The 27,594-nt window shown below is 48.3% G+C and overlaps 2 protein-coding genes across 2 annotated transcripts in view; both read right to left on the bottom strand.

The window, feature by feature from the left end:
- Positions 1–27,594, bottom strand: part of LOC308580425 (uncharacterized protein) — a 107,803-nt gene that overhangs the window by 34,380 nt on the left and 45,829 nt on the right. The window contains exon 3 of the mRNA XM_081182022.1: positions 8,355–8,517. Within this exon, the coding sequence (XP_081038148.1) occupies positions 8,355–8,517 (163 nt within the window). The remainder of the gene's footprint in view (positions 1–8,354; positions 8,518–27,594) is intronic.
- On the bottom strand, positions 1,459–16,681 carry LOC308579678 (uncharacterized protein; the record flags this gene model as incomplete). The annotated part of the gene is made up of 3 exons (XM_081180611.1): positions 16,466–16,681; positions 5,900–6,508; positions 1,459–1,469 (listed from the first exon to the last, which is right to left on the bottom strand). The coding sequence occupies exons 2-3, from the start codon at positions 6,417–6,419 to the stop codon at positions 1,459–1,461; spliced, it is 531 nt and encodes a 176-aa protein (XP_081036737.1). The 5' UTR covers positions 6,420–6,508; positions 16,466–16,681.

A 27,594-nucleotide genomic window follows, 5' to 3' on the forward strand; every position in this document is an offset into this window, starting at 1 on the left:
TGCTCTCCTGCTAAATGCACACTCACTGATTACAGGCGCATACTTGGGAGAAACAAGAACTAGCCTTGCGTGGAAAAAGAAGCATCCCCTCTACTTCTCTTCCCTTCTCCCCTCGCCCCCACCCAAGGGCCAGGCCCATGCTTGCTCCCCTAAACAAAACCTAACCAGGGACCTAGCTGAGGAGAGCTGCACTGAGGCGCATTCGTGGGAGCCTCCCTCTGAATCTCCCCAGGAGCAGGAGGACTGTATAGATTTGGAACAGTGGTTTGCAGAGGAACATAGTTCATAGTAATAATAATAATATTTTTTATTTATACCCTGCCCTCCCCAGCCAAGGCCGGGCTCCATGTTGCTAACAAGCAATAATAAAAACAAGTTGAATGACTACAACTTAAAAACAAGGTTAAAATACAACATTAAAATATTGAAACATTAAGATATTAAAACGCAGCCTCATCACAGGAGAAAAGAAAGAGGGGGAGGGAATCAAACTGGCTCCAAGCCAAAGGCCAGGCAGAACAACTCTGTCTTACCTGCAGAAAGAAACTAGATCCTGCAGGGCCCTGGTCTTATGAGACAGAGCTTTCCACCAGGCCGAAGCCAGTGTTGAAAAGGCCCTGGCTCTGGTTGAAGCTAATCTAACTTCCTTAAGGCCCAGGACCACTAGGGTGTTGCTATTTATGGACCTTAAGGTCCTCCGTGGGGCATACCGGGAGAGGCGGTCCCGTAGGTACAAGGTGGGTACAAGGGTCCTAGGCTGTGAAGGGCTTTAAAGGTCAAAAGCAGCACCTTAGATCTGACCCTGTACTCCACCGGGAGCCAGTGCTGCTGGAAAAGCACTGAGTGAATATGCTCCCATGGCAGAGACCCCGTGAGGAGCCTCAATGTAGCATTCTGCACCCGCTGGAGTATCTGGGACAGCTTCAAGGGCAGCCCCACATAGAGCGAATTACAGTAGTCAAGCCTGGAGGTGACCATTGCATGGATCACTGTGGCCAGATTGGGGCGGGAAAGGTAAGGGGCCAACTGCTTGATGCGGCGAAGGTGGAAAAATGTCGCCTTGGCTGTTGCTGTAACCTGCACCTCCATGGAAACTCTTAACGGAAGGCAATGGCACTAATTGGGCCCCCTCAAGAGAAGGGAGTTGGTCCCTCATTCCCATGCCATCCCGACCCAGCCATAGGACCTCTGTCTTCAAAGGATTTAGTGTCAATTGGCTCCCATGAAACCATCCAGCCACAGCTTCCAAGCATCTGGTCAGTGTGTCCAGGGCCAAGTCGGTGTGGCCATCCATCAGCAGATAGAGCTGAGTGTCATCAGCATATTGGTGACAGCCCAGCCCAAAGCTCCGGATAATCTGGGCAAGGGGGTGCATAAAGATGTTAAGAAGCATTGGGGTGAGGATTGTGCCCTGCGGCACTCCACACACCAAGGAGTGGCGTGACGACACCTCCCTCTCTAGCGCCACCCTATGTCCCCGACCAGAGATAAAAGAGCACAGCCATTTACGGGCTATGCCCTCTATCCCCATGTCAGCAAGGCGGTGGTCCAGAAGATCATGATCGACCATGTCAAAGGCTGCTGACAAATCTAAAAATCAGCAGTCCTGACCCGCCTCGATCCAATTGTCTATGGAGATCATCTGTTAGGGCAACCAGAGCAGTCTCGGTCCCGAAACCAGGACGGAACCCAGACTGAAATGGATCTAAAGCCGATGTTTCCTCCAGAAACCTACCAAGCTGTTCAGCAACCGCTCTCTCAATTACCTTACCCAGATATGGAAGATTTTAAACTAGGCGGTAATTGGATAGGTTTAAAGGATCTAGTAACGTTTTCTTTAAGAGCAGACACACTACTGCTTCCTTCAGTTCCCTTGGGAATGCCCCCATGCCAAGGGACAAATTGATAATTTCAAACGGTGGGTCCACACGACATCTGGACATGCCCTAATCAGCCAAGACAGGCACGGATCGAGGAGGCAGGTGGTGGGCCTACCAGCTTGGAGGAATCTATCCACATCAGCAGGGAGTATCCGATCAAAATGGTCCAACACTGGACCTGAAGACAGTCGAGGGGCCTCCAGTTCAGTCAATGTATCTAAATTGGCAGGGAAGTCATGGCGGAGCAACAGGACTTTCTCCACAAAAAAGCTTGCGAATGCCTCACAACTATGGGTCGAATTTGTGCCTAAATTTGGTTGTCCTCCTAAGGACGTTATCGACCTAATTATTCTAAAAAGTTGTGCCAGGCGAGAGCTAGCAGATGCAATGGAAACTGTGAAGTAAGATTTCTTAGCAGCTTTCACAGCCATCTCATAGGCTTTCACAAGTGTCCTATAAGATGTTCTTGAAACTCCGTCACGAGTCCGTCGCCATACTTGCTCTAGCCGTCTCACATCCCGCTTCATTTTCTGGAGCTCTTCAGTAAACCAAGGGACCCGGTTTCGATGGGGTCACAGAGGGTGCTTAGACGACCTCATTGATGGCTGCCAATAGCCGGTTATTCCAGTCCTCGACAAGGTCATCTAATGAGTCGCCAGGAGGAGCAGGGTCCCGCAAGGCCTGATGGAATCTATCAGGATCCATCAGCCTTCATGGGCAAGCCCAAATAGGCTCGCCACCCGAGCAGGGAAGGAGCGGGAAGTCAATCAGAAGGCAGAATCTGGGAAGTACTGGATGGGGAACAGCTTGGAGAAGAAACTCGGGGGGGGGGATAACAGATTCACTGTCTCTGGAAAGCATCCATCCGCTTTCCCCAAGGTCAAGGAGAGTTGCAAAAGTGGCAGGACAGAACGCACAGTGGGTACAGGCTCAGGTTAGGAGACGCAGAAGTGACGGGGGTGACTAGGGATGTGAGGGGGTGGACCTCTTCATTGGGAGCACTGTCATTTCTAGAAGACGGGTTCTTTGTTCTCTCGCTGGGATCATTAAAGTTTCTAATGGGTAAGAAGACTCCTTTCCCTTTGTTCTGCTTATCTACGGCCAAGGGGGAAGGAAGCCAATTCCCTGAAGCCTGACAGATGTTGATCCACAAGACAAGGGCAGCCCATCATTTTGGCAGTGAAGGGCAGAGGTCAAAACTCAACAGATTCATCACACACCTTGAGCATTCCAGATTGACACTCTACGTGTTTATCTAGCAACAACTTCCAACTTCTTTTGTACCTTTAGTATATGTGACCTTCATTACTTTAATACATATATATGTGAACATTCCAGATTCACACTCTCCCCCTTTTTATCTAGCAACAACTAGCAAGTTATTTTGTACATTTACTATATGTGACTTGTCAGCATCGCCCTTGAGCCACCAACTGGACTCATCCACTTCAGCCCCGACTGGGCTAGGCGAGCTGGGTAGCACTTCCAGACACCACCTTCTATACAGGAACAGGTCAAAGTGCTGTGGACTCACAGCTTAGAGTTGTGAGCACCGGATTCACTCCAACAAGAAGACAGTCGTCGCACAGCAGAGTATAGCAGACCATAAACGACTCGGAGAGCAGCTCTGTAGAATATCTTCTTTATTCTATCTACAACTATAATACACAACTATATACAGAGCTAAATGAGGTCTAAATGAAAAATGCTGAACTGCACTGAATGTCTGCAGCTGCTCTTAGCAGCAACCTTATCTCGCTCTCTCTAAAACTCAGTCTCTCTCTCTTTGATGTGAGGTTGGAGTGAAATAAGTAGAGAGCAGAAACTGCCCCTCCTCTCTAGAGAATCAGCAGAGAACATCAGCAGATTCTTCGATATGGGAGGGGTGAAATCTCCTCATTATTTAACACATATATGTGTGTATACAAATTTCAATACAAACAACAGAACATCTCACAGGTTCCATGCATTTAAAATTGATTTCTGCCTTTATGAGTTTCTTGATATGAAGCAAAGAGTGAAAACTGAGTGGAACACTGCATACATTTATATGGCATTTCATCTGTGGGAATTTCTTATGAATATTAAGGAAGGACTCCACTGCATCTGCAGCTCTTTCCACATTCCCTACATCTGTGGTTTCCCCCATGTGTGAGTTAGCTGATGTTTCCTAAGGTGTCTACTTTGACTGAAGTTCTTTCCACACTCCCTACATTTAAACAATTTCCCCCCTATGTGAGTTTGTTGATGCATTCTAAGTGTTCTACTACGATTGAAGCTCTTTCCACATTCAATGCATTTAAATGGTTTCTCCCCTGTGTGAGTTCGTTGATGCATTCTAAGGTCTCCACTTTGACTGAAGCTCTTTCCACATTCGATGCATTTAAAGGGTTTCTCCCCTGTGTGAGTTCTTTGATGTCTTCTAAGGTTTTCACTACGGCTGAAGCTCTTTCCACATTCAATACATTTAAATGGTTTCTCTCCCATGTGAGTTTGTTGATGCATTCTAAGGTCTCCACTTTGACTGAAGTTCTTTCCACATTCAATGCAACTAAATGGTTTCTCCGTGTGAGTTTGTTGATGTCTTCTAAGGTTTCCACGAAGACTGAAGCTCTTTCCACATTCAATGCATTTAAATGGTTTCTCCCCTGTGTGAGTCCGTTGATGTATTCTAAGGTCTCCACTATGACTGAAGCTCTTTCCACATTCAATGCATTTAAATGGTTTCTCCCCTGTGTGAGTTCGTTGATGTCTTCTAAGTTTTCCACTAAGACTGAAGCTCTTTCCACATTCAATACATTTAAATGGTTTCTCCCCCGTGTGAGTTTGTTGATGCATTCTAAGGTCTCCATTTTGACTGAAGTTCTTTCCACATTCAATGCAACTAAATGGTTTCTCTGTGTGTGTTTGTTGATGTGTTCTAAGGTGACCACTACGCCTGAAGCCCCTTCCACATTCTATACAGTTAAATGGTTTCTCCCCTGTGTGAGTTTGTTGATGTGTTCTAAGGTGACCACTACGCCTGAAGCCCCTTCCACATTCTATACAGTTAAATGGTTTCTCCCCTGTGTGAGTTTGTTGATGTCTTCTAAGGTTTCCACTAAGACTGAAGTTCTTTCCACATTCAATGCATTTAAATGGTTTCTCCCCTGTGTGAGTCCGTTGATGTATTCTAAGGTCTCCACTATGACTGAAGCTCTTTCCACATTCAATGCATTTAAATGGTTTCTCCCCTGTGTGAGTTCGTTGATGAATTCTAAGGTTTCCAATTTGACTGAAGCTCTTTCCACATTCAATACATGTAAATAGTTTCTCCCCCATGTGAGTTCGTTGATGCATTCTAAGGTCTCCACTTTGACTGAAGTTCTTTCCACATTCAATGCAACTAAATGGTTTCTCTGTGTGAGTTTGTTGATGTGTTCTAAGGTAACCACTACGCGTGAAGCCCTTTCCACATTCTATACAGTTAAATGGTTTCTCCCCTGTGTGAGTTTGTTGATGTCTTCTAAGTGTTCCACTACGACTGAAGCTCTTTCCACATTCAATGCATTTAAATGGTTTCTCCCCTGTGTGAGTCCGTTGATGTATTCTAAGGTCTCCACTATGACTGAAGCTCTTTCCACATTCAATGCATTTAAATGGTTTCTCCCCTGTGTGAGTTCGTTGATGAATTCTAAGGTTTCCAATTTGACTGAAGCTCTTTCCACATTCAATACATGTAAATAGTTTCTCCCCCGTGTGAGTTTGTTGATGCATTCTAAGGTCTCCACTTTGACTGAAGTTCTTTCCACATTCAATGCAACTAAATGGTTTCTCTGTGTGAGTTTGTTGATGTGTTCTAAGGTGACCACTACGCCTGAAGCCCCTTCCACATTCTATACAGTTAAATGGTTTCTCCCCTGTGTGAGTTTGTTGATGTCTTCTAAGTGTTCCACTACGACTGAAGCTCTTTCCACATTCAATGCATGTAAATTGTTTCTCCCCTGTGTGAGTCCGTTGATGTATTCTAAGGTGATCACTTTGACTGAAGCTCTTTCCACATTCAATACATTTGAATGGTTTCTCCCCTTTTTGAGTACGTTGATGTATTCTAAGGTTTCCACTTTGACTGCAGCTCTTTCCACATTCAATACATGTAAATGGTTTCTCCCCCGTGTGAGTTCGTTGATGTATTCTAAGTGTTCCACTACGACTGAAGCTCTTTCCACATTCAATACATTTAAATGGTTTCTCCCCTGTGTGAGTTCGTTGGTGTATTCTTAGGTTTCCACTATCACTGAAGTTCTTTCCACATTCAATACATTTGAATGGTTTCTCCCCTGTGTGAATTTGTTGATGTTTTCTAAGGTCTCCACTTTGACTGAAGTTTTTTCCACATTCAATACATTTGAATGGTTTCTCCCTGGTGTGAGTTCGTTGATGTATTCTAAATGTTCCACTTTTATGGAAGCTCTTTCCGCACTCCATGCATTCAAATGGTTTCTCCCCCATGTGAGTTCCTTGGTGTATCCTCATTCTTCCACAGTGACTAAAGCACATTCCACATTCCCTGCATTTAAACTGTTTCTTTGTTCTTCCCAATGAATTCACAGATGGCTCCGTAGAATTCTGACCATCGTCTTCCTCACCTGTTTGGGAGTGGGGGGGGAGAGAGAATCCTGTTAGACTTTTAAAAAAGACAAAAAAGGAACTGAACACATGTGAAGTCCCATGTGCACCTTCTCTTATTTTCACTCCATTGTCCACTGTCTCCATGTTCCAATTTTTTAGGAATAAAGAAGAGATAATGGCAAGAGCAACCCATGATCATGTCGGAAATCAAGCCTTTATCAGGAGAAACTGTCAACACTCCCAGGCACCCGGCTTGGACTCCTGTTGACCTCCCTGTCTGCATTCCTCAGCAAGATCCAGGCAGAGGTCACGATAGGCGATCCTTCTCAGCGTGAGAACATCCCCCTCTTTGTTGCCCCCCCAGCAGGGGAAAGAGACAGACAGAAACGTATTTACATGCCTTTATTTCTGTCTTTGCAGCGTTACAAAAAAACATGACTGCTCTCTTCAAACTCCAGCAGCCGAGAGACAAACACTTCCTGTACAGCTCATATTACACTCTGAGCTAATTCCGGTGCCCTCTGTTTCCCACGGACAGTCCCAACATCATGTGATGTTTTCAAACTAGCAGCTCGCAGCTGCATTGCTTCTATATCGTAACAGATCACTCCATTCACACTTAAGAAATCGCCATCATTTTATAATAGATATCTACGGTGGAACTGGCTTATAAGACTGGCTTATAAGACACATCTGTCTTTTTCTTTTTCAAGTGAGGAAATGATCTCAGGCTCCAACAGCAGTCTCTCCTATGAGTAAGAAGTAAAACTGAAATGTTCTTATGCCACATGTAAGTGTAAAAATATTGCAATATATTAGACCCTAAACAGAGCCTACTGCATTGGGAAAAGGCCCACCTAGTCCAGCACCCTGTTCTCACAGTGGCCAAGCAGAAGCCTGGGGGAAACCAGCAAGCAAGATTTCAGCCCAAGAGCCCTCTGCCCTCCTGTGCTTTCCAGAAACTAGTATTAAGAAGCATTATTGCCTAGGACTGTGAGGGCAGAGCACAGACATCAGTCTAATAATTTTTTTCAAGCTACCCTAGTTGCTGGCAGTCACTGTCTCCTGTGCTTCTGTTTATTCATCTTTTGCAGGCCTAAAAGGCTCATAAAGGTATTATGACCTAAAGGTATTTGTGGGCTGCAGTCTGACAAAGGGGACTCTTGATTAGGAAAGCTGGTGACACTATAAACCGGTGAGTCTCTTTGTTGGTTTTGTGCACATATTTTGAAATTTGTACCAAGGTTGTACCACTGTAGCTCCATGTAAGCTTATGGAGGGACAGAATTACAGGGGCGCTATAAATTATTATCCCACTCACTCTCACACACAATCCGTCTGTAAGAATGGCAAGTTTACACTATTTGGTTATAATACTGGCCACCCTCGGTCTTCATATGCCCAATCCTATGTGCAAAGCCTCCAGCCACATGAACTGTGTATCATGATAACAGGTCCTTTGTCTCGAAAGCCCACGGAACTGGGGAGGTGCATGCATCTACTGTATTTGTATGCTGGTGGAATGTATCACTCTGACCCAGTCTTTAAAAAAATAAAAGTAACATAAACTATTTAAATATATGAAATATAATTAATGACAGGAAGCATTTCCATAGCCCCCTTCACCCATTTTTCTGGATTGGTGAACAACATCATTATCGTCACTTAATCCTGCAGTGGAAATAACACCAGAGATTCCAAAAACAAAGAGCTGCTTTGGAGAAGGCCTCACCCCTCCCTCCCTCCCTCCCTCCCTCCTTCCTGCCTGGCCCTTCCTGCCTTTGGCCTCCTCTCCATCTTTTCCTCTTTCTCCCTCCACCATCCAGCCATCCATGTTCCCATCTCCTCTCCCCTGAAACTCACCAGATTTCTCCGAGGGTCCCGGGAGGGGATGCTCAAAGGTTGCAGGGAGGGATGCAGGAGACAGCTTGACCAGGTCAGCTGTCCATCTTCCTGCGTCCATCCTGACCAGGTTTGCAGGTTCAACTTCTTCAGGAGCACAGAAGTCAGGGCAAGTTGTAGCTTCCTGGGAGGAAGGAAGAAGTCAAGGGCGTCTCAGAGCCCCTGCAGGGATTTTGCCCAACACATTCTGTTGCCCCTGTAGAAGCCCCTATTGGGCATCCGCTTCCCAAGAGCCTCCACCCATTTTCAAACACCTTTGGGAATTCCTTCCGTCTGCCTGTCCCTTCTCCCTTCCTAAGGCTGGCATGGTATGGGCATTAGTGGCCTTGTGGCAGTTGCCCAAAGGGCCACAATAAATGTAACAATGTGTACCCCTTTAAATCCTTGAGTATGCTTCTAATAAAGAAGTTATGGTAGCCTGTGCTTTATGAAACTGGCTATCTTGCAAGTTGCCACCTCCCAATTGGGGCAGAAATACAGCTAATATGGGAATCACAAAGATACAGCAGAAAGCTAGAACATGAGTCGCCACATGGTGCAAATGGCTGCATGTAACACAGGTTCCCAACATGCACAACTAACACAATGTCACAGAACGCGGTAGGCATCAGAACTTATTCAGCAGAAAATGCCAGTGCTTGTTGCGCATGTGTATTATAATAAAATGAGGCAATGATGAATATGAGGAACGTGAAAATCCAAAGGGACTTTTTTAAGGAGGTGGGGGAAGCAAGAAAAATTTAGATTCTTTTGGCAACAATAAACATTAAAACAATGGACTGCTGGTTAAAATATGTAAGAGGTTTTTTAAATCACACCATTAGGAAATCATTATACGAAGTTTGGAATAGATACAAAACACTGGTTGAACGTAAAACCCTGTGGTGGCTTTCTCCATTGGAAGCCTTTACAGTAAAAAAGAAAAACATGGGAAGTGAAGGGGCAACATACAAAGACCTGTTAATGGAAGTGGATAACAAATTAAAGGTAAAGCCATTTGAAGAACTGAGAGAAAAATTAACTGATTGATTGCAGTATCACCAATTGCAGGATGTATTCGGAGAAGATAGCAAGAGAACTGGGTTTGGTAGCATCAAATAAAAACTAGAGACTGAATTGTTGAGTAGTAAAAGGAAAACACTGTCGAAATTGTTCAAGCTATTATTGGAGTGGCACACAAAGGATGACGAGGTAAAAAGTGTTATGATCAAATGGGCCCAGGATTTGGGACATAATATTGATTTTGAAGAATGGAAAATATTATGGACCAAAACCATTAAATTCACAGCATGTATGTTACTCAAAGAAAATCAAATGAAGGTGATGTATTGATGGTACGTGAGACCGGCCAAACTTGCAAAAATGTATAGAAATCAGGATAAAAACTGTTGGAAACGTAAGGAAAAGGAGGGGAATTTCCTCCATATGTGGTGGACGTGTTACTAGGGTGAAAACATATTGGGGTACAATTTACAATGAAATAAAAAAGATCTTTAAATAAAATTTCAGTAAAAAACCAGTTAATTTTTGTTAGGTCTAATTGGAGATGAAATTTTTTAAAAAGATGTGAATCTATTTATGTGTGCCACAACGGCCGCAAGGATTCTTCTGGTTCAGAAATGGAAATTGCAGGAGATTCCAACATTGGAAGAATGGCGGAGTAAGATGGTGGAATACGTCGAGTTAGGAAAGCTGACGGGATGATCCGGAATCAGCGCGACAAACTGTTTCAAAAAGACTGGAGCAAATTTATATTATATATGAAAGAATATTGTAAACATCTGAAAAGGTTTGTAGCTTTGGGTTGAAATGTTTCATAATGACAATATAAGGAACTGATTAGCATTTAATAAGAGGAAATATAAAAATAAGAGAGAAGGTAAAAAAGTGGCTATAGAAATGCTAAGTATAAGGTAAATATGTACGAAAGTCAGAATGAGGGGTGAGAGGAGGTCGATGCTCGGATAGAGCGATGTTTCAGCTTCTTGATTTATGTATGGATATTGTGGTTACAAAAAACTGAAAATGTAATAAAAATAATTTAAAAAACAACAAGGAACTGCTGAGCAAAAAGAGAACAGGAGCATGCGCAGAAGTGGCTGCGGAGAAGGGAGGAGCCTTCAAGGGTCCAATAACTGACCCAAAACAACACAGAAGACTACCTGTCGATTGTGGTCGACCACTTGGACATCTCTGATGTACTGCACTGTATACGATTGGTGGAAATTCAAATGCTTTGTTTGGCATTACATATATAAATATCACTGCCTGGAACACCAGGCAGGGTTGCAGTTTTGTGGAACGATCAAACTGTAACCTATTGCTTTGCAATAAACAATGTTAGACTCCTAACTCCTCCTGTTTCTGAGTTTTATTGGTGTAAACTGAAGAGATAAGTGATTTTCTGGCTTACAACAGCCTGAGAGTAGATTCCATGGAACATACAGGAGCTTTTGCCATTAGTAAACAACTTACCGTATTTTTCGGACTATTGGACGCACCGGTCCATAGGACGCACCCAGATTGGGGGGGGGGGGAAATAAAGGCAAAAAAAATTTATCCCCCCCCCGCCAGGCGCGGGGCTGGGGCGGGGAAGCCCGAGCTCCCCCCTCCCCCAGAACGGGACCCAGAGCCATGCAGAAGCTGCGCGCAGCTTTGGCATCGCTCTGGGAACTTGCGGGGCTGGGGGAGGAGGAAGCCTTCCGCCAGCCTCCAAACCATGTCGGGAGACAGCGGGATGGCGCGCTGCGCCTCTCCCGCTGTCCCCCGAGTTTGCAGGGCTGGCGACGGGGAGGAGCAGGCTTCTCCCCCCCGCCAGGCTTCTAGACAAGTCGGGGGACAGCGGCAAAGGCGCGCTGCGCCTCTCCCACTGTCCCCCGAGTTTGCGGGGCTGGCGACGGGGAGGAGCAGGCTTCTCCCCCCCGCCAGCCTTCTAGACAAGTCGGGGGACAGCGGCAAAGGCGCGCTGCGCCTCTCCCACTGTCCCCCGAGTTTGCGGGGCTGGCGACGGGGAGGAGCAGGCTTCTCCCCCCCGCCAGCCTTCTAGACAAGTCGGGGGACAGCGGGAAGGGCGCGCTGCGCCTCTCCCGCTGTCCCCCCGAGCTTGTGGGGCTGGCGGTGGGGCTCTCCTGAAGCCGGGAGGTTGTGGGGCTGGTGGGGGGGGAGAAGCAGGCTTGCTTCTCCCTCCCCCAGCCTCCAGATCAGGTCGGGGAAAAGCGGGATGGCGGAGCGCCGCCATCCCGCTTCTCCCCGACCTGATCTGGAGGTTGTGGGGATGGTGGGGGGGGGAGAAGCAGGCTTGCTTCTCCCTCCCCCAGCCTCCAGATCAGGTCGGGGAAAAGCGGGATGGCGGAGCGCCGCCATCCCGCTTTTCCCCGACCTGATCTGGAGGTTGTGGGGATGGTGGGGGGGAGAAGCAGGCTTGCTTCTCCCTCCCCCAGCCTCCAGATCAGGTCGGGGAAAAGCGGGATGGTGGAGCGCCGCCATCCCGCTTTTCCCCGACCTGATCTGGAGGTTGTGGGGATGGTGGGGGGGAGAAGCAGGCTTGCTTCTCCCCCCGCCAGCCTCCAGATCAGGTTGGGGAATAGCGGGGTGGCGGCTCTGCGCCTCCCCGCTGTCCCCAGCTTTTGGGTGCAGGCTGCTGCCCGCAAGCCTTGCGAGCCCACGGGACATCCCGCCGGGCTTGCAAGACTTGGGATAGCTTCCTGAAGCCTGGAGAGCGAGAGGGGTCGGTGCGCACGGACCCCTCTCGCTCTCCAGGCTTCAGCAAAAGCCTGCATTCGCACCATAGGACGCACACACATTTCCCCTTCATTTTTGGAGGGGAAAAAGTGCGTCCTATAGTGCGAAAAATACGGTAGATGGCAAGTTCTCAAGAGAAGCACTTTGGAGCTCATGCTATGTGTGTTTGCACCTCGAGGACAACATGCATATTTACACCACGTGATTTCTTCAAGAGGGCATTTCTTTAAAATCGAAGGCCATTTCTACAAAAGACTTCAATGTTTGGTTGCTTTGGCTGTTTTTTATTTTGTTGCAAGCCGCTCAGAGTGGCTGGGGAAACCCAGACAATGGGCATGGTATTATTATTATTATTATTATTTTATTGCGAGCCTTGCCAGCAATGCCCAACCCTCTCCCCTTTCCCACTTCCTTCCATGCAACTCCCTTTGCACCAGATCCGTGCAGGAGGAAGCTTCTCTCTTTCCACAACGGAAACCCCCCCCATCCACTTTCAAGGCCCCCATTAAAAAGACCAGCTCCCTTTCCTCCCTTCTCTTCTTCTCCCCGTCTCGGGGCTTCTCATCCTGCACCCCCTTGCCAAGCCCCTTCCCTCCTTCCCCGTCGCTGGCTTTGCACTCACCCAAAATCCTGGCGGCGGCGGCATATGCAGCGACCCTGGGCAGCGGGGGTGGGAATGGGAGCCCCCGCCTGGGAGGCAGGGAGTGACCCGGCTAAATCAGGAGGCTTAATTAGGAGGATTATTTAGGATCCCCTTCATGGATCACTGCCTTGCCGTGACGAAGGGGCTTGAAGAACTCAGAGAAGCTATGAACTACGCCGAGTAGGGCACACAAGATGAACAGGTCATAGTGGAGAGTTTTGACCAAACGTGATCCACCTGGAGGAGGAACCGGCAAGCCACTCCAGTATCCTTGCCAAGAAAACTCCATGGACAAAGACAACAGGCATATAAAAGTTATGCCGCTGGAAGATGAGCCCCTCAGGTCGGAAGGCATCCAACATGCTACTGGGGAAGAGCGGAGGGCAAGTACAAGTAGATCCAGAGCTGATGAAGCGGCTGGGCCAAAGCCGAAAGGACGCTCAGTTGCGGATATGCCTGGAAGCGAAAGGAAAGTCCAATGCTGTAAAGAAAAATATTGCATAGGAACCTGGAATGTAAGAACCATGAACCTGGGTAAGTTGGAGGTGGTCAAAAGTGAGATGGCAAGAATAAATATTGACATCCTGGGCATCAGTGAACTAAAATGGACGGGAATGGGCGAATTCAGCTCGGGTGACCATCACATCTACTACTGTGGGCAAGAAACCCGTAAAAGAAATGGAGTGGCCCTCATAGCCAACAAAAGAGTGGCGAAAGCTGTAATGGGATGCAATCTCAAAAATGATAGAATGATCTCAATACGAATCCAAGGCAGACCTTTTAACATCACAGTAATCCAAGTTTATGCACCAACTACTGGTGCTGAAGAAACTGAAATTGACCAATTCTATGAAGACTTACAACACCTTATAGAAGTGACACCAAAGAAGGATGTTCTTCTCATTATAGGGGATTGGAATGCTTAAGTAGGGAGTCAAGAGATAAAAGGAACAACTGGCAAGTTTGGCCTTGGAGTTCAGAACGAAGCAGGGCAAAGGCTAATAGAGTTCTGTCAAGAGAACAAGCTGGTCATCACAAACACGCTTTTCCAACAACACAAGAGACGACTCTACACATGGACATCACCAGATGGGCAGCATCGAAATCAGATTGATTATATTCTCTGCAGCCAAAGATGGAGAAGCTCTATACAGTCAGCAAAAACAAGACCTCTAGTTGCCTGTGGCTCAGATCATCAGCTTCTTAGAGCAAAATTCAAGCTTAAACAGAAGAAAGTAGGGAAAACCACTGGGCCGGTAAGATACAATCTACGGTAAATCAAATCCCTTATGAATACACAGTGGAAGAGAGAAACAGGTTTAAGGATTTAGATTTGGTGGACAGAGTGCCTGAAGAACTATGGATGGAGGCTCGGAACATCATACAGGAGGCAGCAATGAAAAGCATCCCAATGAAAAGGAAATGCAAGAAAGCAAAGTGGTTGTCCAATGAAGCCTTGCAAACCGCGAGAGACAGAAGGCAAGCAAAATGCGAGGGAGATAGTTAAAGATACATGAAATTGAATGCATACTTCCAACGAATAGCAAGGAGAGACAAGAGGGACTTCTTAAACGAGCAGTGCAAAGAAATAGAGAGAAACAATAGAATGGGAAAACCAGAGATCTGTTCAAGAAAATTGGAGCTATTAAAGGAACATTTTATGCAAAGATTACCATAATAAAGGACAAAAGTGGTAAGGACTTAACAGAAGCAGAAGACATCAAGAAGAGGTGGCAAGAATATACAGAGGAATTATGCCAGGAAGATATGGATGTCCCATACACTCCAGGTAGTGTGACTGATGACCTTGAGCCAAACATCCTGGAAAGTGAAGTCAAATGGGCCTTAGAAAGCACTGCTAATAACAAGGCTAGTGGAAGTGATGACATTCCAGTGGAATCTTAAAAGATGATACTGTTAAGGTGCTACACTCAATATGCCAGCAAGTTTGGAAAACTCAGCAGTGGCCAGAGGATTGGAGAAGATCAGTCTAGAACGCAATCCCAAAGAAGGGCAGCGCCAAAGAATGCTCCAACTACCGCACAATTGCGCTCATCTCACACGCTAGCAAGGTTATGCTTAAAATTCTACAAGGCAGGCTTAAGCAGTATGCGAACTGAAAACTTCCAGAAGTACAAGCTGGATTTTGGAGGGGCAGAGGAACCAGAGACCAAATTGCAACAATGAGCTGGATTAGGGAGAAAGCTAGAGAGTTCCAGAATGAATTTGGAACAACAATGTCTCAAGATAAATTATGTTACTTCAGCCTCATATACATAGAAAGTGACAAGCTAAACAGTTTATCATTTGATGATATTCTCAGTGACTTTGCTTTGGCAAAGGCAAGAAGGAAAGTATTGCAATTTAGATCATGTTTGTGTACTGTTTGTATACACAGTACACAATGAATCATGATAAAATTATACAGTTGAATGGGTACTGGGTAGATGCATTAATACAATTAGTCCTGTAAAATAATTTTAATGTACAGGTGTGTACACTATTGGTATTATTTATAAATGTGACATATTACCAGAAATACTGTCTTTTACACTCACTAAGTGTAACAGGGTACAAAGGTCTGCTGTCCCAATGAAGAATGTGGACTATTATGGTAATATTGATACTGATATAAAAAAATGCATTGTATTAACTACAATTGCATTGTACAGGTTATAACACTTAATTTCAGATTAATAATGCTATTTATGATTATTAGTAGTTTGCATTATATATTTGCACCTAGTATTATAGCAAGTTTCTAGGACTAGGAGTCTTTGTAAATTGTGTTTCTAAAGGAACTTTTGTTATTGCCAAATGCCAATGTGTTTGCAATATTGTTTGTTATGAATAACAAAATCATTTTAAGTTAGAGCTTAATCATTATTTCACTATTAATATACTTCATAATTGTATTTCAGTTCAACAATTACCTTGAGAAAATACATACTCTGTTATGTGCAAATGGTTTGAGATACCTATTAGGTCCATAAATTACCATACAGCCTATATTCAACACAAAAAACAGCGACAATTTGTTGTTGACAAAGAACAGCTGGACATATAAAGGGCCCCATTACCTCCAGTAGCTTAGGGCCTCATCCAACCTCAGTCCGGCCCTGCCCCCACTACTTTATGCAAGGAGTGCAAGGAACAAAGAGCTCTTTGGAGGAGGCCTCACCCCTTCCTTCTTCCTGCCAGGCACCCCCTGCCTTTGCTTTCCTCCCCATCTTTTCCTCTTTCTCCCTCTGCCATCCAGCAATCCATGTCCCCATCTCCTCTACAAAACGGAAGACTTGGATGTTTGGATGTTTCTGGTGTTTCTTATTTTGTTGGAAGCCGCCCAGAGTGGCTGGTGAAACCCAGACAATGAGGGGGGTATAAATATCAGATTATTATTATTATTAATAACTACTATGGCGAGGCTGGGCTGCAATACCCAACCCTCTCCCCTTTCCCGCCTCCTTCCCTGCAACTCCCTTTGCACCAGATCCGGGCAGGAGGAAGCTTCTCTCTTTCCACAGTGGAAACCCCTCCCCCCCCCCAATCCACCTTCAAGGCCCCATTCAGAGAAACAGCTCCCTTTCCTCCCTTCTCTTCTTCTCCCCGTCCCGGGGCTTCTCATCCTGGACCCCCCACCCCTTGCAAAGCCCCTTCCCTCCTTCCCCGCCGCTGGCTTTGCACTCACCCGAAATCCTGGCAGCAGAAGCGACCCTGAGCAGCCGGGCAGGAATGGGAGCCCCCGCCTGGGAGGCAGGATATCTCCGGGGGCGGGATAATTGCAGTACCCAGCCAATGGGGAGAGAAGGGAGGGAACCTGGGCTTCGAGTATAGGGAATATATGCTCACTGTCCTAAAGGTTAAAGGCAGAGAGTGCAAGCTGCTAGAGGGGGGGTGCTGCTGCTCCATACTGATTTGGGAAAGGGGGCGAGGCTTAAGCAAAACAGCTGACCCGCCCCCTCTGCTGTCCTTGTCCTGCAAGGAATAGGGTGAGTGCAAAGTGCCTCGGGGTGCAGCAAGCTTGGGGGCGCATGCAATGCAATACCCATAATTGGGGTTGGGGGTGGAGAGAGAGCAGGCAGGGAAGCGGTGGGTCAGGTGGGGGGGGGGAATTGCAGCTGATTCAACCTCGTTGCAAAAAAGACACAGGGACCTCGCCCTGAAGGTTTTCTCTCTCTCTCTCTCTCTCTCTCTCTCTCTCTCACACACACACACACACACACCCCACGAAGAGCCCTGTAGTTTGATCAAGCCCATCTAGGGCCGCACCCTGTTAGGATCATAGAATCGTAGAGATGGAAGGGGACCCTGAGAGTCATCTAGTCCAACCCCCTGCAATGCAGGAATCTCAGCACTGTCTCCTCACGGTGGCCAAGCCTGCAAGGAGGATGGAAGCCCAAGAGCATCTCTCCCCTCCGGTGGCTTCCGGGAACTGCTATTCAATTAAGCATAATAATATTAATATTACAACCACATTATTTATACCCGCTCATCTGGCTGGGTTTTCCCAGCCACTAGGGCAGCTCCCAACAGAATTTTTTTTAAAAAACTAATGAAACATCAAACATTAAAAGCTTCTCCATACAGGGCTGCCTTCAGATGTCTTATAAAAGTCAGATAGATGCTTATTTCCTTGACACCTGACGGGAGAGCGTTCCACAGAGCCAGTGGCGTAGCGTGGGGGGTGCCAGGGGTGCCGGCCGCACCGGGCGCAACATTGGGGGGGGCGCGTTTGGCCGGCCCCCCTCGAGGAAGCGGGAACCTCTCCAAGGCGGGAGAGACCTTCTCCCCGTGCCAGCCTTCGGATGGCTGTCCTGAAGACTTGTGGTGGGAGCAGTGGCGTAGCCACTGCCGTTTGGAGAAGGGGCAATGCTCGGATCGGTTCCCTCCAGCCCTGATCTGGGCCCGGAAACGCTGCGACGGCAGATGCCTCCTTGAAATCAGCAGCAGCCCCGGCCCGATTCCCTTCTCCGCGCCCGGGCGTCATTTCCCCGTGCGACCCGCCCCCCGGCAGGGAAAGTTGTGGCGTGATAATGGGGGTCACTATGAAAACCTCTCCCCGCGCCGACGGCTGCCGGCCTCGCAGCGCTTGCTGGCCCGCGGCTGCTCTTCTGGGCAGCACGATTTGCTTCCGATCGGGTTCCCTGTAAAACCCCAAGGCGGATCCAGTGGATCGGCGCCTTCTGCAGCGCCGACTCGCCCCCTCGGTTCCTTGCAGCCGCGACTCCGCCCCGTCACCCAGTCCAAGGATTCAAGGCTTTTTTTTTGGCGCTGGAGGCAGCGTCCTTTGCTCCCCCCGCCGTCTCCTAGCAACCCAAAATGCACCTGCCCTGAAATCTTCTCGTCCGAGATCAGGTGTTCCTGGAAGCTGCTTTCTGCATCCATCCCGTGAGTAACGATGCTGGCACGTGTGAAGGATAAAGAAGGCTCCTAGCGCAGGCTTCCAGACTGGGTGGGAGGGTTCACACTGTTGCCTATGTAACCAGGGTGAGGCTCCCCCTCAAGTAAATAAAAATAACTGAAATTGTAGAAATATTGTGACAGATTTTACTGAGCACTTGTAAAGGTAAAGATAAAGGGACCCCTGACCATTAGGTCCAGTCGTGACCGACTCTGGGGTTGCGGCGCTCATCTCGCTTTATTGGCCGAGGGAGCCGGTGTACAGCTTCCAGGTCATGTGGCCAGCATGACTCAGCCGCTTCCGGCGAACCAGAGCAGCGCACAGAAACGCCATTTACCTTCCCGCCAGAACGGTACCTATTTATCTACTTGCACTCTGATGTGCTTTCGAACTGCTAGGTTGGCAGGAGCAGGGACTGAGCAACGGGAGCTCACCCCATCACGGGGATTCGAACTGCTGACCTTCTGATCAGCAAGTCCTAGGCTCTGTGGTTTAACCCACAGCGCCACCAGCGTCCCCTGCTGAGCACTTGAGGTCAACAGAAATTTAAAACAACTGTGATTGAGACATTTCATTCCCAAACTGCTAGACCAGTGGTTTTCAGCCAGTGTGCCATGGCACCCTGGGGTGCCTTGAATGATGGTCATGGGTGCTGCAGGCAACACTGGTCTCTGTCCCTCCTTCCTTCCTTCCCTCCTCCTCGGATGCCCTCTCCTGTCTCTGCCTCCCAAAGGCTTGCACAGCTGTTTGTTGCAGCAGCCCTGCTAGCTATAAGCTTCACAAGAGAATGGTGCCTCTGGGAAGCCCCTCTCTTTGGGGCAGGGTTGGGGGGCAGAGACCAGGGGCGGCAGCAGTGACTGGCCAGAGGACTCCCAAGGAGAGGGGAGAGGAGAGGGAGCCGAGGGAACAAGCCACAAGGGAGGGGGGGTTGAAAAAGGGTGAGAGCCTGCAGGTAAGGTGTGATCTAACTGGGCTCCTGAGCCCCACAAGCAGTGCTTTTTTTCTGTGGGGACGCAGGGATACGCATACCCTTAAACATTTTGTGAATCTTTGTACTTCTGTCCATTTACAGTGGTACCTCGGGTTAAGTACTTAATTCGTTCCAGAGGTCCGTTCTTAACCTAAAACTGTTCTTAATCTGAAGCACCACTTTAGCAAATGGGGCCTCCTGCTGCCACCGCGCAATATCTGTTCTCATCCTGAAGCAAAGTTCTTAACCCGAGGTACTATTTCTTGGTTAGCAGAGTCTGTAACCTGAAGCGTCTGTAACCCAAGGTACCACTGTACTGTATTTATTTCCCCCAATTTGAACTATAAAATGGTGATTTTCTTGAGTCAAAATGAGACTACCCCTAAACATTTTTTTTAGGAAAAAAGAGCACTGCCCACAGGTGTGCCACAGAAATAATGTAGTTGGCTAAGGGAGCTGTGGACTCAAAAAGGTTGAAAACCTCTGTGCTAGACAGAGCCAAACAGAGGATGATGACTGGCGGTGTCACCAATTGCAGAGGGGGGGGGCTAGGGATTCAGTTGCATAGATCCTAATTCAGATTCCACAAATAAGGTTGGTAAAGATGTAAAAAGAGTTCACTGGATCATGCCAGAGACCCCTCTAGTCCAGTGTCCTGTTTTCACAGAGGCCAACCAGATGCAGAGCATAGCCTTTGTGGCTAGTAGTCATTGATAGCTTAATAATAATAATAATAATAATAATAATAATAATAATAATAATAATAATTTATTTATACCCCGCCCATCTGGCCAGGTTTCCTCAACCACTCTGGGCGGCTTCCAACAAAACATTAAAATACAATAGTCCGTTAAACATTAAAAGCTTCCCTAAACAGGGCTGCCTTCAGATGTCTTCTAAAAGTTTGGTGGTGGTTGTTCTCTTTGACATCTGGTGGGAGGGCGTTCCACGGGGCGGGTGCCACTACTGAGAAGGCCCCCTGCCTGGTTCCCTGTAACTTGGCTTCTCGCAGCGAGGGAACCACCAGAAGGCCCTCCATTAATTTACCTCCTGTGGGACATGTTCCATAGCTCAATTGGGCACTGCATGAAGTACAGGACTTTTTTTACCTGTCCTGAATCTTCCGGCAGCTTCACTTGATGTCCAGGAGTTCTGGTGTTATGAGAGACGGAGGTGGGGGGAAATATCCATCCACTTTCCCTGCAAGGCATGCCTTTGTAGACGTCTATCATGCCGCCTCTTATCGGTATGTAAACTAAAACATCCAAAATGCTGCAATCTTTCCTTACAGGGGAGTTACTCCACATCCATGATAATTTTTTATTGCACTTAAAAGCAAAATAAAATTGCACATTTATTTGATATTAAAGCAAATCATAACAATACATTTCACAACGCAGAGTACTAACCACTATACGAAACAAAATCAAAAGTTGCACTAAGGCTTTGTCCAATGCCATAATACCACAGAACAAACAGCCACTCCAATTCTCATTCTGCCATCACTGTCATGTTGGCTCCAATCGGCACCCAGCTACCAATGTTGTTTACTAGACATTTTCAATCATGTCCACAGAAAACTCTGTGACGATGATGGCATTAAATTACCTTGTTCTTCTTCAATAAAAGAGAAAAAGGAGACCAAGTTGTGTCAAACTATCTTTTTACATGATAGTTTTGATTGCCCTTGTTTGTACCTTTTCCAAGTCTGCAAAATCCTGGATTTGAAACTCTTTGCCACAAACTTGCTTACCCAAAAGCAGTAAGGAAAGTGATGGGAAAATTCAGTGGGAAGTGGGATAACCAGTGGCGTAGCGTGGGGGGTGCAGGGGGGGCCGGCCGCACCGGGCGCAACATCTGGGGGTTAGGGTTAGGGGGCGCAAATCCACGGGTTAGGGGGTGCAAATCCACAGGTTAGGGGGCACAAATTACTTGCCTTGCCCCGGGTGCTGACAACCCACGCTACGCCACTGCACAGAGCGGGTTCCCTGTCATTGAGTTGATATAGAGCATCTGTCCTAAATTTGTCGGCTTCTCTCAAAGAAGCAGAATCAGGAAGTTTTTTGTTTGATGTCTTACTATGTTTTTATATTTTGCTGGAAGCCGCCCAAATTGGCTGGGGAATAATAATAATAATAATAATAATACCGTATTTTTCGCCCTATAAGACGCACCGGCCCATAGGACGCACCTAGTTTTCAGGGGGGGAAATCAAGGAAAAAAATATGATTTTCCCCCCGCAGCTCTGGGAGCAGTGGACAGGCTGCACGCAGCCTGTGCGCTACTCCAAGACCTTCTCCCTGCTTTTGCGGGAGGTGGCGGAATTCCCCCACCTCCCGCAAAAGCCCACAGGAGCCCCACTTGACTCCTGCGGGCTTTTCGACTAGGAGGGAGAAGGGACTGATTCGGCCAGTCAGTCCCTTCTCCCTCCTTGGGGAAAAGCCCCCAAGAGCAGCGCGCTCTTTAAAAGGTGCACGGCTCCTGCAGGCTTTTTTAGGAGGTGGGGAATTCCCCCACCTCCTAGAAAAGCCGGGGAGCCCCTTTAAAGAGCGCACGGCTTTTGCCTGCTTTTGCGGGAGGTGGGGGAATTCCCCCATCTCCTGCAAAAGCCCGCAGGAGGGAGAAGGGACTGATTCGGCCAGTCGGTCCCTTCTCCATCCTTGGGGAAAAGCCCCCAAGAGCGGCGCGCTCTTTAAAAGGTGCACGGCTCCTGCAGGCTTTTCTAGGAGGTTGGGGAATTCCCCCCCTCGTAGAAAAGCCAGCAGAAGCCGCGGAGCCCCTTTAAAGAGCGCACGGCTTTTGCCTGCTTTTGCGGGAGGTGGGGGAATTCCCCCATCTCCTGCAAAAGCCCGCAGGAGGGAGAAGGGACTGATTCGGCCAGTCAGTCCCTTCTCCCTCCTTGGGGAAAAGCCCCCAAGAGCGGCGCGCTCTTTAAAAGGTGCACGGCTCCTGCAGGCTTTTCTAGGAGGTTGGGGAATTCCCCCCCTCGTAGAAAAGCCAGCAGAAGCTGCGGAGCCCCTTTAAAGAGCGCACGGCTTTTGCCTGCTTTTGCGGGAGGTGGGGGAATTCCCCCATCTCCTGCAAAAGCCCGCAGGAGGGAGAAGGGACTGATTCGGCCAGTCAGTCCCTTCTCCCTCCTTGGGGAAAAGCCCCCAAGAGCGGCGCGCTCTTTAAAAGGTGCACGGCTCCTGCAGGCTTTTCTAGGAGGTTGGGGAATTCCCCCACCTCCTAGAAAAGCCGGGGAGCCCCTTTAAAGAGCGCACGGCTTTTGCCTGCTTTTGCGGGAGGTGGGGGAATTTCCCCATCTCCCGCAAAAGCCCAAAGGAGGGTTGGAGAGCAGCGGCAAGGCGTCGCGCGCCTTCCTGCTGCCCCCCATCCTCTGGGGCTGGCAATGGGGGAAGCGCTGCTTTCCCCACCGCCAGCCTCAAACCCGGGTTGGAGAGCAGCGGCAAGGCGTCGCGCGCCTTCCTGCTGCCCCCCATCCTCTGGGGCTGGCGATGGGGGAAGTGCTGCTTTCCCCACCGCCAGCCTCAAACCCGGGTTGGAGAGCAGCGGCAAGGCGTCGCGCGCCTTCCTGCTGCCCCCCATCCTCTGGGGCTGGCGATGGGGGAAGCGCTGCTTTCCCCACCGCCAGCCTCAAACCCGGGTTGGAGAGTAGCGGCAAGGCGTCGCGCGCCTTCCTGCTGCCCCCCCATCCTCTGGGGCTGGCGATGGGGGAAGCGCTGCTTTCCCCACCGCCAGCCTCAAACCCGGGTTGGAGAGTAGCGGCAAGGCGTCGCGCGCCTTCCTGCTGCCCCCCATCCTCTGGGGCTGGCGATGGGGGAAGCGCTGCTTTCCCCACCGCCAGCCTCAAACCCGGGTTGGAGAGTAGCGGCAAGGCGTCGCGCGCCTTCCTGCTGCCCCCCCATCCTCTGGGGCTGGCGATGGGGGAAGCGCTGCTTTCCCCACCGCCAGCCTCAAACCCGGGTTGGAGAGTAGCGGCAAGGCGTCGCGCGCCTTCCTGCTGCCCCCCATCCTCTGGGGCTGGCGATGGGGGAAGCGCTGCTTTCCCCACCGCCAGCCTCAAACCCGGGTTGGAGAGCAGCGGCAAGGCGTCGCGCGCCTTCCTGCTGCCCCCCATCCTCTGGGGCTGGCGATGGGGGAAGTGCTGCTTTCCCCACCGCCAGCCTCAAACCCGGGTTGGAGAGCAGCGGCAAGGCGTCGCGCGCCTTCATGCTGCCCCCCATCCTCTGGGGCTGGCGATGGGGGAAGCGCTGCTTTCCCCACCGCCAGCCTCAAACCCGGGTTGGAGAGTAGCAGCAAGGCGTCGCGCGCCTTCCTGCTGCCCCCCATCCTCTGGGGCTGGCGATGGGGGAAGCGCTGCTTTCCTCCACCGCCAGCCTCAAACAGCAGACTCTCCTGGCTTCAGCGGAAGCAACGCGAAGCCTCCGGAGCGCAGGCTTCGGAGGCTTCGTGTTGCTATCGCTGAAGCCAAGGAGTCTGCATTCGCCCCATAAGACGCACCCACATTTCCCCTTCATTTTTGGAGGGGAAAAAGTGCGTCTTATAGGGCGAAAAATACGGTAATAATAATACCACTTGTTCAGTCTTAAAATTTCTTTTACCAGTGCATTTGGAAACATCAGAATAACTTGAGGTAATATATTCATACAAAAGCTTTGCTCCCGATTCATTGTAATCCTACCGGCTGAATTTGATCAGAGTCCTGGGATAACTCAGTTGGTAGAGCATGAGACTCTTGGGGTTGTGGGTTCGAGCCCCACCTTGTCAAAAAGATTCCTGCATCGCAGGGGGTTCGGCTAGAAGATCCTCTTGGTCCCTTCCAACTCTTTCATTCTGTGGTCTATGAACCTCACTCATTCACAATGAGGGAACCACTACAATTATTATTTTTTAAAGCAAAATGTTGTTAGAAGTTCTGCAACCCACCTTTGCCTAATAGGAGTTTGCCTTTGTAAAACTGGAGAGTGAAAGGAGAAGGAATCTCAGGGTGGGCTTTTTTGTGTGGGGGATATGGCTTTTCTGGTCAACGGGCAGAAGGAGCTTGGGTCAATCCCTAGCTAGAGATCTGCCATCCCCTTGTCTCGGTCCAGATTTGGGTCTCTGCCTCCCAGGAGTTTAGGCGCACACGGTTGCCATATGTTGACTGCAGCAAGCGATGGATCCCTCCCATATGTAAACAACCCTTGGGGGTCACTCTGAAACACCACAGAGATTGGGCATTGCTTTGACGAATATCCTGCAACCAAAAACCTCCTGGACACTCTGGTCTCTCCCACCGCCAATAAAAACAAAATACCTGTTTACCTGACACTGACACAAAGGCTCACATGCTATAGAAATGAGTGTCTAACGTGTTTTAAAATGCCCTTAAGCAGTTTTTTCTCCCCCCTCCCCTTTTTTTTGCTGTGTTGGGGGGGTGGGTTTCTGGTTGGGGATTAATTTGAGTATAACTGTTTTGTTTTTCTTTTTTGTTGTTTATTACTTGTATAGTTTGTGTTTTGTTTTTAAGGGGCGGGATCAGGGCTGCATGGGAGTGGGCCCCAGTCAACAGAATGGCTGGGGCAGGTTCCACAGGGGGGGAAGCACTGGGACATCTGATCTCAGTGATCATGGGCAGGAGGAGGAGTTACACTAAGACCAGACCATGTCATTACCGAGGAGGCAGGATTAATCATTGTTTGAAGACTATCCCTGCCTCTGGGTCTGGTCTTGACCGGATGGATACTGGAATCAACAAGGGAAACCCACATGACCTGAAGGTGTTGCTGGGCAGTTTAAAGCAGTATCAGAATGCTATTAAAATCAGTTAAAATTATTTACATTCTTTATACAGAAAAAATGCAAGCAGGATGAAAAGAGTATCCTGGTAACACACTTCCCCCTGCCCAAAGTCCAACATGAGACGGAGTCCTGCAGGCCTATATAGCAGGGCTTAGCAAAAAGCGAGCAGTGGCCTTGATTTATTTAAGAAACATTCTCGTTTTCTGCTGCCATATCCTTCCTTTCTTCCATCATGAAACTCAAGGTGGTATACGTGTGGCCTCCTACCAAGACCCAGGACTGCTTAGCCTAGGCAGCAATATGTCCTACAAGCCAGCATCATTCAATCTTGGGTCCCTAGATGTTGTTGGACTACAACTCCCATCATCCCCGGCACTCTTAGCCAACAAGGACCCAACTCTGATGAACTCGGTCTTAGGCCGGAGCCTGCAGGAAAGTTTGGGAACCTCTGGCCCTCCAGATGTTGCTGAATTACAACCCCCATTGGGCTCAGCAATCGTCATCTATGGCTGTGGATGATAGGAGGTGGATGCTGGCATTGAGAAGTTGAAGGCAAGGTACTCTCTCTATCTCCAGTGATAAGCACTGAGTGCTTCTGATCCAAAACGTTACCCTTTTCCAGCACACTCCATTGCTATCCACCCCTCTCCAGTTTTTCATTCCTGCTGTCCACCAGCCCCTACCCCCACAGCCATTTTTCTGTATCCACTGAGCATATCCAGTTCTCATTGCGTGTCTTGACTATCTTTTCCCCCCACCTAAAAATTTATTGGACATACGTAACCAATGGAGCTGCCTCAAGGTTACTGGTACCTCCCTCTCTTCCTTGGAGGAATGGTTCGATTTTCGTCACATAAAGGCTCGCAGCTAGGAAATTGAATTGGCAATTTGTATACGGGTTTTCCTCAGACAGGGTGGGGTCACAAAGAGAGGGTGGCTCTCGCCTTCATGTCCTGATTGTGAGTTTTGCAGAAATGCCTGGATGGCTGCTGTCGGAGCCAGAGAACTGATGGATGTCAGGCCGACCCTGCATTCTTATCCCGTGCCCCAGGCTCTCCCCACAGTGATGGGAGGTGGGCCAGGAAATGAACATTTTTATACATAAGAAAAGCAAATCATGGACTGTGAACATTAAGTTTTGTAAAGTTAAATATTTTATATTATTTTTTTTTTCTACCTGTTAAGAGATTGTACATAATGTTTGTATAGACATGCATTTTTTTTAATCAATGAAGAATATTAATTTTAAAAAAGGTTGCTATTAACTTAATCTTCATTAGATCTGCTTTTACACAAGCATGTGCCACTTCCACTGCCCATCTTCCAAATCAGAGTAGCAAGCACACGTATCCTGTAGGCGCGGTTGGCTCTTCCTTTTCGACTTCGTTAAGACTCTCCCCGCCCCCATGAAACAACAGCTTACTTTTAAGCACCCCGACTGTCCCTCCTCCATTGCTCTCAAGGCACATGTGAGATACACGTGCTTCGCTCTAAGGCCTTGTGGCGATCACACAGGGCCCCCAGACGTATGACGGTCTATTGACCCTGTGCCACCACCGTGATTGCTTTCTTCGCTGCCACCACCCCGCTTCTCTCGGAGACACACGGAGTCCAGACAGTTGTTAACATTAACAAATAATCAAGTTTATTTTTAAATGCAGGAACAAGCGTATGGTTTCAGTTTATTTTTCTCTTGTCAGTTTCTTAATCTTAGTTCCTAACAACTCCAAACTGATTATTCCAACTATCTATCTGCCTCAACCTAATAATTCCTCTCACTCTCTCACAATACAACTCAACCAACCCACTGCCTATTCCTCCCTCTTCCTTCTCCAATTCCCAAACCTCAACTGACTTTCAAAACCTCCCACTCTAACTTTTACTCCCCCCTTGCATTCTCACTGGCCAATCACATCACACCCATTTTAACCCTTTCCTTATGACCCATCCTAGGAGGCAAACGCCACAGGCCTCCTGAATCATCTTGCACTCCAAGACAAAGGGATGCACTCCAGTTAAAAGCACGCTTGCTGATTACAGGCGCGCACTCAGGAGAAACAAGAACTAGCCGTGAAAGGAAAAAGAAGCATCCCCTCTACAGTGGTACCTCGGGTTAAGTACTTAATTCATTCCGTTCTTAAACTGAAACTGTTCTTAACCTGAAACACCACTTTAGCTAATGGGCCTCCCACTGCTGCTGCGCCGCCTGTTCTCATCCTGAAGTAAAGTTCTTAACCCAAGGTACTATTTCTGGGTTAGCGGAATCTGTAACCTGAGGCGTATGTAACCTGAAGCGTATATAATCTGAGGTACCACTGTACTTCGCTTCCCTTCTCCCCTTGCCCCCACCCAAGGGCCAGGCCCATGCTTGCTCCCCTAAACCAAAACCTAACCAGGGACCCAGCTGAGGAGAGCTGCACTGAGGCGCATTCTTAGGAGCCTCCCTCTGAATCTTCCCAGGAGCAGGAGGACTGTATAGATTTGGACCAGTGGTTTGCAGAGGAACATAGTTCAGAAGGCAGAAGCTGGGAAATACTGGATGGGGAACAGCTTGCAGAAGAACATCCACTAGCATTTCTTTTTAAATGCTGATAATGCTTTTATTGTCGCTTTTTTATTATTATTTCTGTACCCCCTTGCTAACCAAGTATTTTTATACATA

Source organism: Podarcis bocagei (genome assembly GCF_964188305.1).
Source record: "Podarcis bocagei genome assembly, chromosome: 2".
In the NCBI taxonomy this organism is placed as follows: Eukaryota; Metazoa; Chordata; class Lepidosauria; order Squamata; family Lacertidae; genus Podarcis; species Podarcis bocagei.